Here is a 12,909-nt window from a genome sequence, read left to right on the forward strand (position 1 = left end):
GTGATTTCTTCATCAGTGGAGTGGCCTATTGATGCTTTATGTTTAAGCTCATTCATGTAGAATGACCTGAGCAAGGAGCACAGTTAGCGCTTATGGAAATGCAGCTGGTATCCTGCCTTTGAAGAAAAGAAGGGAGGACATTGGGAAAAGCAAATAAGTGAAGGATAATGCAATAGTTATTTTATAATGAGCTACCTTGCCTTTATATTTAATTGGTGTGTAGCGATTCACTTTAATCTATCCATAAATTTATTACATACTCCTCATTAGATGACTTGAAGATCATCTAATTCACACGGTGGTGCGTATTTTGGAACGATAACTGCTTAACTCCTTTTTATTTATTCCTGGGATGTGGGCGTCGCTGGATAGTCTAGCATTTATTGCCCCTCCCCAATTGCCCTTGAGAAGGTGCTGGTGAGCCGCCTTCTCGAAGAACAGCTAACCCTAGCTGTTAAAATAATTGTGCAAACAGAAGTCTTGTTGTCCTGAGTGTATTTTGTATTAGCTGGCTTGTGCCAGTGAAGCGGTTGATGTTTGTTTTTTGTGTAAGCATCAGTTCAGTGGAAATTGCGCTTAAGGTTAACCACAGCTTAAATCGCTCCAGCACTTGTGATTCAGTTGACTATAAGGAACCAAGGCGTAAGGCCCGATGGCATCTTTCTATCAAGAAACATTGCTACGTTTGTCCTTGCTGAAAATTAAGATCTATTGCTGAAGCATTTCTCCTCCCTCATTCATCAGCTCCTTTATAATGTTTTCCCCTCACAGCGTTCTAACTGTTCAGCTGAACCCAAACACCATCTCCTGCTGCAGGAGGGGTAGAATTCTGCCATTATTGTTCATTAGCTACTTAATTATGGCCTGCCACTTGGAATTAAAACACTCTTTCGCCTCCAGAAAAAGAATTGACCTCTGCTCAGTCCTGGGAGGAGCTGTTGCTGTAAACATACATCTTTCTTCATGATATGATGGGTTTGGGGAGCTATAAACTTTATACTCATGTGTTTTTACACTAAGTTGCATCCAGCTGCGTCCAGAGCCATCTTCAGTTGCTCACACCTGTCTGCCAGCCTATATTCTGCTTCCTTTCAATTTTTTATGAAAAATAATTCTGCATTTTTTTGAAAATTTCAGTTTCTGCTGGTAAGGGCTCAGTGACTATCTATTCTTTTGCAGAGAGTGTGGTAATTTCTGAGGTTTCAAAGGTAGGCCTATTCGTGGATGCATGCAATGGGGTTAAATAACTCTCTGGTAATTTGCACAAGACTAATTTCTTTCAGTGGCTGCTGTAATGGAAATATCTACATTTGCAAAAGAAAATACGCCTTGCTGATCTTCCAAAATTGGAATATGTTTAACTCATGACATCGATCAAGTTGTAGGACTTGGAAGTTTATAGCTGGGTCAAACCTTTGGTTTGCCAAACAAAATATACATTATATGATGGCATAATGGGTAATAATGCAAAGCCTATAGGCTGATGCTATAAACTTGGAAAAATTATTTTCTATAGCTGCACTGTTGGTTTGATATGCTGTGTTTTTTTAACTCTTGGGCTGTGAACTGCAATTTCCTTGTTCTTTCTTAACCCCTGTTCCTCTTTCCCCACTCCCACAGGAAAGACCACCCTCCTCAGGTGTGTTTTCCTGTGTTGGAGGTGGCATGCCATTAGACCTTCCGGTCCTGCCAATGTCTACATCTATATTGTACCATGTGCGGATGGGCATTGTTTTGATGCTGCACCCTCTCAGCTTGAGCCGTTCCAAAGCTCTGCTGCCGTATCCAAACCCGCACCAAGTCCCATTTGCATCCACAATTGTGCTTGCTGACCTACATTGGCTTCTGGTCCAGTAAATCTTCACTTTTAAAACTTTCATCCTTGTTTTCAAGTTCTTCCGTGTCCTGGCCCTCCCTATTTCTGTCACATCCTCCAGCCCTACCATCGAGTTAAAAGTTTATTTATTAGTCACAAGTAGACTTACATTTACACTGCAATGAAGTTACTGTGAAAATCCCCTAGTCACCGCACTCCAGCGCCTGTTTGGGTACACTGAGGGAGAATTTAGCATGGCCAATGCACCTAACCAGCACGTCTTTCAGACTGGAGCACCCGGAGGAAACCCACGCAGACACGGGGAGAATGTGTAGCCTCCACACAGACAGTGACCCAAGTCGGGAATCGAACCTGGGTCCCTGGCTCTGTGAAGCTAACCACTGTGCCACCGTGCTGCCCTCTGATATCTCAGCAGTTTCCCAATTCTGGCCTATTGCACATCCCTGATTTTCATCGCTCCACCATTGATGACTGCGTCTTAGCTGCCAAACTCCTGAAATTCCCCCTCTCCCACTAAACCACACTGCCCTCTACCTCCCTCTCCTCTCCCGAGCACAAAGAAGGAGGACAAATAGATGCATCTGATTCTGGGGAATAGTGGGGAACAAGTGGATTAAGTGTCAGTAGGGAAACACTTGGAACTCACTTACCATATGATCATGAGGTTTAGGATGGCTATGGAAAAGTACATGGTGTAATCCAGAATGAAGGGAATTAATTGGGGAAGGGCCATTTCAGTGGAGTGAGAATGGGTCTGGCATAATGTCTACATTATAATTTGGAGGTAATTTGGAATCAATTGGCAGGCAAAACGGTAATGGAACACGGGCTGCCTTTGAGGAGAAGATGCATTTCAGTGGAGATGCATTCCCAGAGAGACCTGGGGTAGGACAAACAAAGCTGGAGTATCTTGGATGACGGAAGGGGTGCAGAAGAGTGCATAAGCAATTGAGAACGAGGCTAAATATAGAAAGTTCAGAGGGAAGCGAAGTAAGAAATAACAGCAGCAAAGAGTGAGCACAAGAAGAGACTGGCAGCTAACATAAAAGGGAAGCCAATGGTTTTCTATAGGGCGAGATTCTCTGGCCTCCCAGCCATGTGTTTCCTGCCAAGTGGCGCGTTGTTTGCTAGCGGTGGGTTCTCTGATCCCCCGCAGTCAATGGGAATTCCCATTGACGTAACCCCACGCCAACGGGATACCCACGGGTGAGGGTGCACTGTTGATGAGACTGGAGAATCCCACCGGCATGAACGGCCAGAAATTTCCGGAACCTTAGTTAGACCGCACTTGGAATATAGTGTTCAATTCTGGTCGCCACACTACCTGAAGGATGTGGAGGCTTTGGAGAGGGTACAGAAAAGATTTACCAGGATATTGCCTGGTAGGAGGGCATTAGCTGAGAGGAGAGGTTGGAGAAATTTGGTTTGTTCTCACTGGAATGACGGAGGTTGAGGGGCGACCTGATAGAAGTCTACAAGATTATGAGGGGCATGGACAGAGTGGATAGTCAGAAGCTTTTTCTCAGGGTGGAAGAGTCAATTACTAGGGGGCACAGGTTTAAGGTGTGAGGGGCAAGGTTTAAAGGAGACGAATGAGGCAAGTTTTTTACACAGAGCGTGGTGGGTGCCTGGAACTTGCTGCCGGGGGAGGTAGTGGAGGCAGATATTTTTAGTAGAGGTAGTGACTTTTAAGGGGCATCATGAATAGAATGGGAATAGAGGGATATGGTCCCCGGAAGGGTAGGGGGTTTTAGTTAAGTCGGGCAGCAGGCTTGGAGGGCCGAAGGGCCTGTTCGTGTGCTGTAATTTTCTTTGTTCTTTGTACATCTGTCTTTACCAGTGATGAAGATGCGGCCCAAGTCTTAATGAAAGAAAAGGTAGTTGAAACACTATGAGGAGAAGACACAGGATCTGCAGAGGGATATAAATAGGTTAAGTAAGTGGCCAAATATTTTGGAAGAGGAAGTATAATGTGGAAAAATGTGAGCTAAAGCCTTTAATGTATTTGACTCGTGTACAAATTGTTCAGTGTTTCAGGTTGCTGAAAATTACTTGTTGGTAGATTATCAAGAATTCTTTAATAGCCTTGCCGTTCCTAATGGTGTGTTATTCCGTCCTCCACCACTCCCTTTAGGTTGCAATAATTAACACAAATGGAGATTTGAAAGGATACACAGACCAGAACCTTTTTCCAGTGAAAGGTGAGTAGAAGTTGAATACGGACAAGCACAATTTATGCAAATTAATATTGAAATACTCGGCAAATCATCTCACTTACCAACTGGAATTCTAATCTGAAGTGCACATCTGTCATATTTATAAGTAACCAGCTGCAGTGTGGGTGTCATTCACCTGGAACTAACTCTGGCTTCAGAGTTTTAGGGAATATAGCCTTCAGTGGAGATGAGTTTATATTTGGAAGTAAGTCAAGAACTGGATTCTATTAGGTTAAAGTTTTTGTACTTCACTCAGGACTCTGTTGATGTCTGAACTCTGGATCAGTCCATCCAGTCTGTGCAGCCCTCCACTTTGTCAAAGTGTTCCAAATATATTAGTAAAGTCTCCCTTAAGCACTTGCACTTTATTTTCTTTTACAGGGTATGTGTGAAGTGTACAGTGAATTACAGATGGTGCGTGTATTGCGGATGCTCTCATTTTGTCATAGTTTCTTTAAAATCTGTGTTCATCTCACGGTAAACACAGGGGACGGAAAATGTGTGCTGGCCCATTCTGTGGACATTTGTGCAGGTGGTCGACTGCCAATTTATAATACTGACAATTACCCTCCTTCACACTGATCTTTTTCCCAGAGACGGAGAGGAGGAGGGGACAGTAGGATTAGTGCTACTTTGCTCCAGCGAAGAGTTGGCACAGATGTGATGGGCCACTGAGCCCCCTCCTATGGTTGTGTAGCATGTGTCAGGCAGGGGTTGGCAGCAGGTTGGAGACCCAGTACACTAATGCACTTTAAACCGTGCCACAGTTGTTTCGTGCATGGACTCTCCGCTGTGCTATGGCTGTGCTCATACTGACAACTGAATGGTTAAATTTAGTTTGAGTGCCAAATTATCCTAGCAAGCAGCTTGCAGGAAATAAGTGTAAATGTGGCTTTGGCTGCACCCACTCCATTCTACCCTAAATTCACCATATTCCAGCAGTCCCCGATAGCAGTGCTAATCTGGCCCTTTTCATAGATTACGTCCATGGTAACAATGAGTTGACAGTAAGTTGACTGCCCACACAAAGATCAGAAGAATTTATTTCTTCCACTTGGCCCATTTCCATAAAGGACAGTTACTGTGAGGGAGAGCGGAGAAAGGCCCCGAGGATTCAATCACTGAACACTTGCAGTGATTTTTCTAAGGATCAGGAGCACAAGAAATAGGAGCCGGAGTACTCGATCTGGCCTATTGAATCTGCTCTGCCATTCAATACCATCATGGCTGATCTTGGGCTTCAACTTCACTTCCCTGCCCATTCCCCATATCCCTCCATTCTCTGAGAGACGAAAACTCTGTCCCTTCCAGCCTCAAGTCTATTCAATGATGGAGCATCCACAACTCTCTGGGGAAGAGAATTTCAAAGATTCTCAGCCCTTTCAGTGAAGTAATTTCCCCTCATCTCAGGCCTAAATAATCGACCCCCTTATCCTGAGACTGTGTCCCCATAAAATCCTCCCATGCGCCTTGAGACACTCCTATCTTATTAATTTCAACCTTGGTTTTCCAGCTGCATCACGGATCACAGAAGGAGAACATGGTGCTTATCACATTTTAAGCTGGTCGCAATCACCTATCTTCCCCGTCACCCATTGAGTTTCTCCCATCCTTCTCCATAGCCACTGCCTCCTAATTCCCATCCCTCCTGTGGTTGGCTGTCCAGCCACCTCCCATTACCCTTGACCCCATCAACGTCCACATTGACATTCCTCCCCCCGATCCCTTCAATGTTAATGTCCCCATGCCCTTTGTCGATCTGACCTCACCCCTTCTGATTGGGGTCATAGAATCATAGTACAGAAGGAGGCCATTTGGCCCATCGAGCCTGCACTGACCACAATCCCACCCAGGCCCTATCCCAGTCACCCCATGTATTCACCCTGCAAGACCCCCTGACACTAAGGGGCAATTTAGCATGGCCAATCAACCTAACCCGCACATCTTTGGAGTGTTGGAAGAAACCGGAGCACCCGGAGGAAACCCACGCAGACACAGGGGAAATGTATAAACTTCACACAGGCAGTCACCCAAGGTTGGCATTGAACCCGGGTCCCTGGCACTGTGAGGCAGCAGTGCTAACCACTGTGCCACCGTGCCAGGTTAACGATAATCAATCTGTTTGAACTGCTTCTGTGGGACTTGAACCCACTGGCTCAGAGGCAGGGGCGATACCTGCTGAGCTACACGTTTTCCCTATTGAGAATAGCTGAGGTTGCAATGCGGATCCTTATAGGGCTCCACATCTTGCCTATTAAACTACTTGCACATTATCCCTGCTCTTTTTATGCTTCTGCTCAGTCAATTGCTAACATCTAGAATCTAAAAAGTGGGGAAGGAATATAATCATCTTGACAGAGAAACATCAGTAAATTGAAGGAGGAAGTTGAAGGTCTTCTGAGTCATCCATTATGAACACAGCAGTTAGAATTCTAATTTCTGCATGCTAATACAGTTATGACTCAACCATTTGAGCTTTGGTGCAATACACTCAAATTACTCTTCAATAGATCGTGTGGATAAGTTAGCATCTTAATAAATGTCTATGGAATTCATTTTTGGTTTCATATGATTTTTTTGTTTGCAATGGCTGACAGTGATTTATGATACAATTAAATGAGTAGTTCTGGTGGCCTCCTGAATGAGAAAATTAAAGTTCAACTGGATAATGAAGTTTATCAGAGGTCTAGGATTGCTTTACTGCCATAAATTAATTGCTTAAATTCAGTGCTTACCATCAGCGTCGCTCACTTAGTGTCTTAGTGTGATTGTGAAATGGAACTTAAAGTTGGTACACCTCAGAAGGATAGGTATTATCAATTACTCTATCTCATCAATAAATAAACTTTGGTTTAATATGTAATATAATTACAGGAAATCTCGTAAAAGTATGTACTTTACTGATCAATGTACGCTTTTCAACACCAATTAAAGAAAGCAAAAGTGAAGGATAATTGAGAGAAACACTGTGGCTGGCGAAACGCCTCTACTTTCTCAGAAGACTAAGGAAATTTGGCATGTCAGCTAAGACTCTCACCAACTTTTACAGATGCACCATAGAAAGCATTCTTTCTGGTTTAATCACAGCTTGCTATGGCTCCTGCTCTTCCCAAGAGCGCAAGGAACTACAAAAGGTCGTGAATGTAGCCCAATCCATCACACAAACCAGCCTCCCATCCATTGACACTGTCTACACTTCTCACTGCCTTGGAAAAGCAGCCAGCATAATCAAGGACCCCACACACCCCGGACATTCTCTCTTCCACCTTCTTCTGTCGGGAAAAAGATACAAAAGTCTGAGGTTACGTACCAACCGACTCAAGAACAGCTTCCTCCCTGCTGCTGTCAGACTTTTGAATGGACCTACCTTGCACTAAGTTGGTCTTTCTCTACACCCTAGCTATGCCTGTAACACTCCATTCTGCACTCTCTCCTTTCCTTCTCTATGAACGGTATGTTTTTCTGTATAGCACACAAGAAACAATACTTTTCACTGTATACTAATACATGTGACAATAATAAATCAAATCAAACATTGGTTTACCCATCCATGTTAAACAGAGATGCCATCTATAACAAGAGCCAGGCAATGAGACAATGACAGCCAGGTGGACAGAGGGGTTACAGAGAGATGCACCTTAAGGTTGAAGATAGCTTAAAGAAATGTCTATAAATGATTTGCGGATCGAAGGAAGAACGCACATGTAATCATCATTGCTTTTCACGACATCAGGAGCCCCAAAGATGCTCACAGCCAATGACATATTTTGATATGAAATTGGAAAATACAACAATCAAATTACATACAAAAATTTCCACAAACACCAGGGAGATGATGACCAGAAAATCTGCCTTTACTGACACTGGAGAAAGAATAAATATCGGCCGGGATACCAAGAGATCTCCCCTGCTCCTTCAATGGTGCCAAGGGATGTTTAATGTCCCCCGAGTGAGAAAACAGGACCTCTGTTTAGCATTACCCCTCAGACAATGCAGCATTCCGATAGTGCTGTACTGACGTGTCAGACTGGGACTTGTGTCAGACTGGGACTTGTGTCAGACTGGGACTTGTGTCAGACTGGGACTTGTGTCAGACTGGGACTTGTGTCAGACTGGGACTTGTGTCAGACTGGGACTTGTGTCAGAGCGGGACTTGTGTCAGACTGGGACTTGTGTCAGACTGGGACTTGTGTCAGAGCGGGACTTGTGTCAGAGCGGGACTTGTGTCAGACTGGGACTTGTGTCAGAGCGGGACTTGTGTCAGAGCGGGACTTGTGTCAGAGCGGGACTTGTGTCAGAGCGGGACTTGTGTCAGAGCGAGACTTGTGTCAGACTGGGACTTGTGTCAGACTGGGACTTGTGTCAGACTGGGACTTGTGTCAGAGCGGGACTTGTGTCAGACTGGGACTTGTGTCAGAGCGGGACTTGTGTCAGACTGGGACTTGTGTCAGACTGGGACTTGTGTCAGAGCGGGACTTGTGTCAGAGCGGGACTTGTGTCAGAGCGGGACTTGTGTCAGACTGGGACTTGTGTCAGACTGGGACTTGTGTCAGACTGGGACTTGTGTCAGACTGGGACTTGGGTCACTCTGGGACTTGGGTCACTCTGGGACTTGGGTCACTCTGGGACTTGGGTCAGAGCGGGACTTGGGTCAGACTGGGACTTGAACACATGACCTTCTGACTCGTAGATGAGAGTGCAACCACTAAGTAGCAAAAGAACAAGAGAAGTGAAATAACAATTGGGGAATATCTGAAGATTTCAGAAGAATCTAAACAGGGTAATGCAATGGGCAGAAGGTGGCAGCCATAGAGAAATGGGAGAAACTGTGATGAAAGGAAATATATGCTAACCTCAGTTGAAGACCCAATACTAGCACAGATGTGATGAGTTGCATGACTTCAATCTGTGCTGTAACTTCTGTGTTGTGCCTGGTTTGTGACGCTAGATTTAGCTATCTAGGACATCATAGCAGTCGGTATGCATATACGTGATTCTATTATGCTGAAATCACATGTTCATCACAGACAAAAAACTCATGACTTGGACAATAGCTTTGGGAAGATGCTAAGCCGGAATCCAGTTAAGAAGATGTGCCCGTACATTCAAGATCCAGCGCCTGACATGATTGCGTTGCAGATAGGTGAACATCTGTTGCTGAAGTTCTACCTTTTAATTTTGCCAAAATATATTTTATTCACAAAATATCTGAAAGAACATTAAAAGACATTTCAAAATGACCATTGCAAACAGTGCAATAATATTCAAGTTTTCTACAGATTATTGAGGTGCTTCAATACATTAAAAGGAACATTGCAGACAGTTCTAAATGGTAATTGGAGAAAGTGCAATGAAACTCAAGTTAGAGAGAGTCATACAGCGCAGGAAAGGCCCTTCGACCCATCGAGTGTGCACTGACAATACTATGACTAAAGTCACGCTAATCCCATTTTCCTGCACTTGTCCCACATCCTTGAATGTTATGATATTTTAAGTGCTCATCCAAATACTTTTTAAAGATTGTAAGATTTCCGGCCTCCACTATCTTCCCAGGCAGCGCATTCCAGATTTTCACCGCCCTCTGAGTGAAAAGGTTTTTTCTCAAAACCCCTCCGAATCTCCTGCCTCTTACCCTAAAACTATGCCCCCGCCTGATTGACCTCTCAACCAAGGGGAACAGCTGCTCCCTACTCACCCTGTCCTCAGTTCTATCAGTCTAACTGACCGCATCAACATTTGATGGAGTATGGTGTGTGTCTGTCCACACTGTAACCAGGAGGATGATAAAAGATTCATTTTATTGTCAGTGATACTATTTGCATAGCATTCTTGCTACCTGCAGTTCACCAAGCAAGGGCTCCAATCTGCACTTGTCTTAGCAACCAACTTGTGAGTGTCTGCTTCTGGGGGTGGGAAGGAATGCAAGTAGAGTCTCTTTGGGAATCAAGTTAGCAGTGGAATTTTGGAACTAAGTCAACCTTCTGTGGTGGGTTTAGTAATCTGATACCTGAGCCACACAGGTATGCAATACTTTAAGCCAAATGTTTGAATAGCAAGCCTGACTCACAAATTAACCTGAAGGGCTAGACCTGTTGCCTAGGGTTGGAATTCGTTCCATTTGGTTCTCAATGAGCTACAAGTCAATGTCCTGTTGAGTAGGTGAGCCAATTAAACAGAAGGAAATTCTCTGCATGGTTTTGTATGGTCAAATGCCAACAGTAACCATGCACACATGTGGGCATCCCTAAGCCTGGCCTCTACCCTGATGTGTGTAACTTGTATGGAATGAAACAACACAAACAACAACAAATTGCATTTATATAGTGCCTTTACTGAAGTAAAACAAACCCAACCTAATTCACACAGGTGTGTCGTCAAACAAAAAATTTGATTCTTAGCTACACGGGGGACATTGCAACAAATTACCAAAAGTTTGGTCAGCGATAGGTTTTAAGCAGCGTCTTAAAGATAGTGAGAGAGATAAGGAGCCAGAGAGGTTTAAGAGGGAATTCCAGATTTCGCTATCTTGGTAACAGAGCGCATGACCACCAGAGATGGAGCAGTTAAAATTGCAGATGCACGTCTGGAGGAGGGCAGAGATTTTGGAGGGTTATAGGACTGGAGGGAGTTACGAACTAAGAAAGGCTGAGGTCAAGGAGGCATTTGAACACAATGGTGAGAATTTTAAAATGGAGGTGTTTGTAGATTAATGAGTACAAGGGGGTGTGTGAACTGCACTTGGTATGCGCTAGACCGCGGGCAGCAGAGTTTTGGATGAGTTCTATGTAGGGCTGAGGTTGGGAGACTGAACTGGAAAGCATTGGAATAGTCAAGTCTCAGTATAACAAAGGTATGAATGAGGGCATCAGCGGAGTTTAAGTTTATTTATTAGTGTCACAAGTAGGCTTACATTAACACTGCAATGAAGTGACTGTGAAAATCCCCTAGTCGCCATACTCCGATGCCTGTTCGGGTACACTGAGGGAGAATTTAGCATGGCCAATCCACCTAACCAGCACGTTTTTTGGACTGTGGGGGGAAACCGGAGCACCCGGAGGAAACCCACGCAGACACGGGGAGAATGTGCAAACTCCACAAAGACAATGACACAAGCCGGGAATCGAACCTGGGTCCCTGACGCTGTGAGGCAGCAGTGCTAACCACTGTACCACCGTGATGGGCTGAAGCAGAGTGAAGATTGACGATGTTACTGAGGTTGAAATTAATAGTCTTGGTGATGAAGTGGATATGGGGCCAGAAACTCATCTCCTGGCTCGCAGCTCTGATCTCCAAGGTATCATTACTAGGAAGTACCCCAAAGATACGCTGCTCCCATACCGCACTCCATTGTCCCCCTCTATCCCCACAGCCATACCACACTCCATTGTCATCAACACCGCCCCCTCTCTCCCCCCGCCCCAATAAGGATTGCACGTTGCATGGCAATTGCCCAGGAAGTTCAAACTTGCTTTGGGCAATTACCCTGCACTGGAACCATCAGATACTCAGGTTTAAATCGCAAACTGGGGATGCTTCCTTACCGGAATAGCTCCACAGGAAAAAATAGAAGAACTACAACCACTTCTAACTCCTAGGTAACTATAGTACTGACTCCACCCTCCCAATTACCTTCAAACCTGACTATCTTCCCAAACCATCAGGCAAGCAGCATGACAAATCAAAGAATGTGGAGGTGTTGAAAGAGGAGTTTGTGAGGTAGAGATAGGTGTGGTCAGTTTAAGCGTGGAACCTGATGCTTTTCCAGATCATGTCCCCAACAGCCAACATGTAGATGAGAAACAGGAGAGAGCCAGGGAGGACAGAAGAAGTAACCGTTCAGGAACTAGAAGAGAAGCCACGGGGGATGATCCTGTGGCTTTTCACTCCTGTCACTGCCCTTAACAGTCACAAATTACATCTTGTGACTGATTACAGTTAACTATCTGTCCTCATCCATTTCAACGTGCCTTGAAGATGTGGGGGTAATTTACAAAAGCATAGCAGGAACAAGCATGGTTTTTTTTATGAGGGGTGGTGGTGATGGCAGATGGGATCAGTATGTGAGTGGGAGCTATCACCATTACCTGTGTACATGCGGGCAAGAAAGACAAGTTTGATAGTCGGTTCAGCAAAAGTAGTGTCGAAGGAGCAGAAGATGGGAAAATGGAAATTCAAGGCTAAGGGAGAATCTTGGAGGAAATTGGTCAGGTGGGCATAGCGAAGGGAGGATGCAACAGAGACAGTTGAACAAATGGTCTCGTTCTTAGTGACAAGGAAGTCCTTGAGCTTTTGTACTTGTTAGATGATCAAAGGAAAAGGCTTAAAGAGGGAGTTTCTAATGGAGAAAAGCCAAGAGTTAGTATTGCATTCCAGGATGATCCGGGAATGAGTAGCTTTTGCAGATAGAGGACAAGATCTAGTCGTACCTTATATGCTCCAGCAAGACCTGGCAGAGCTGCTAAATCACTTTTCCGCCAAAAACAATTTAAACCTTGGACTTAATGAAGCAGTGATTAGGGCTGTACTGGGTAAATAATCAGGGTGATAGAGAGCAATGGTTTTTGGAAGGTCAGGTTTTTCCAGTTAAGGTGAAAGTGAGAGTGTGATTGAACTAAGTTAAAAAGGTTATGTCCCTCCAGGGAGGAGGCTGTGTAGCTATATCGAACAGTTCTCAGTAAATTGGTTCATAAGCATGGCGATGGATTTTCTTGCACCCAACTGACCAAAAATATGATGAGGGATTTCACTCAATTGGTATTCAGCATGGAGTGGGCGGGGACATAGTTTAATCCCTTTGATTTTCAACCATAAATTCCTGTTCTAGGTTAGGCTGTTTTCAGCTGAGGCCTTTGAATC

The 12,909-nt window shown here is 44.5% G+C and overlaps 1 protein-coding gene across 6 annotated transcripts in view; it reads left to right on the plus strand.

Annotated features, from left to right (window-relative positions):
* The window catches only part of LOC144487666 (transcription factor Dp-2-like), a 187,983-nt gene that overhangs the window by 46,068 nt on the left and 129,006 nt on the right, over window positions 1-12,909 (plus strand). For 5 of the 6 annotated variants that reach the window (XM_078205751.1, XM_078205766.1, XM_078205792.1 and 2 more), the window contains exon 3: window positions 3,972-4,038. In XM_078205751.1, coding sequence (XP_078061877.1) covers window positions 3,972-4,038 — 67 coding nt within the window. Of the gene's footprint in view, window positions 1-3,677; window positions 3,774-3,971; window positions 4,039-12,909 lie in introns of all 6 variants that reach the window. The other variant, XM_078205772.1, reaches the window with a different exon arrangement.

Source organism: Mustelus asterias, chromosome 3, assembly GCF_964213995.1.
Source record: "Mustelus asterias chromosome 3, sMusAst1.hap1.1, whole genome shotgun sequence".
Lineage (NCBI taxonomy): Eukaryota > Metazoa > Chordata > Chondrichthyes > Carcharhiniformes > Triakidae > Mustelus > Mustelus asterias.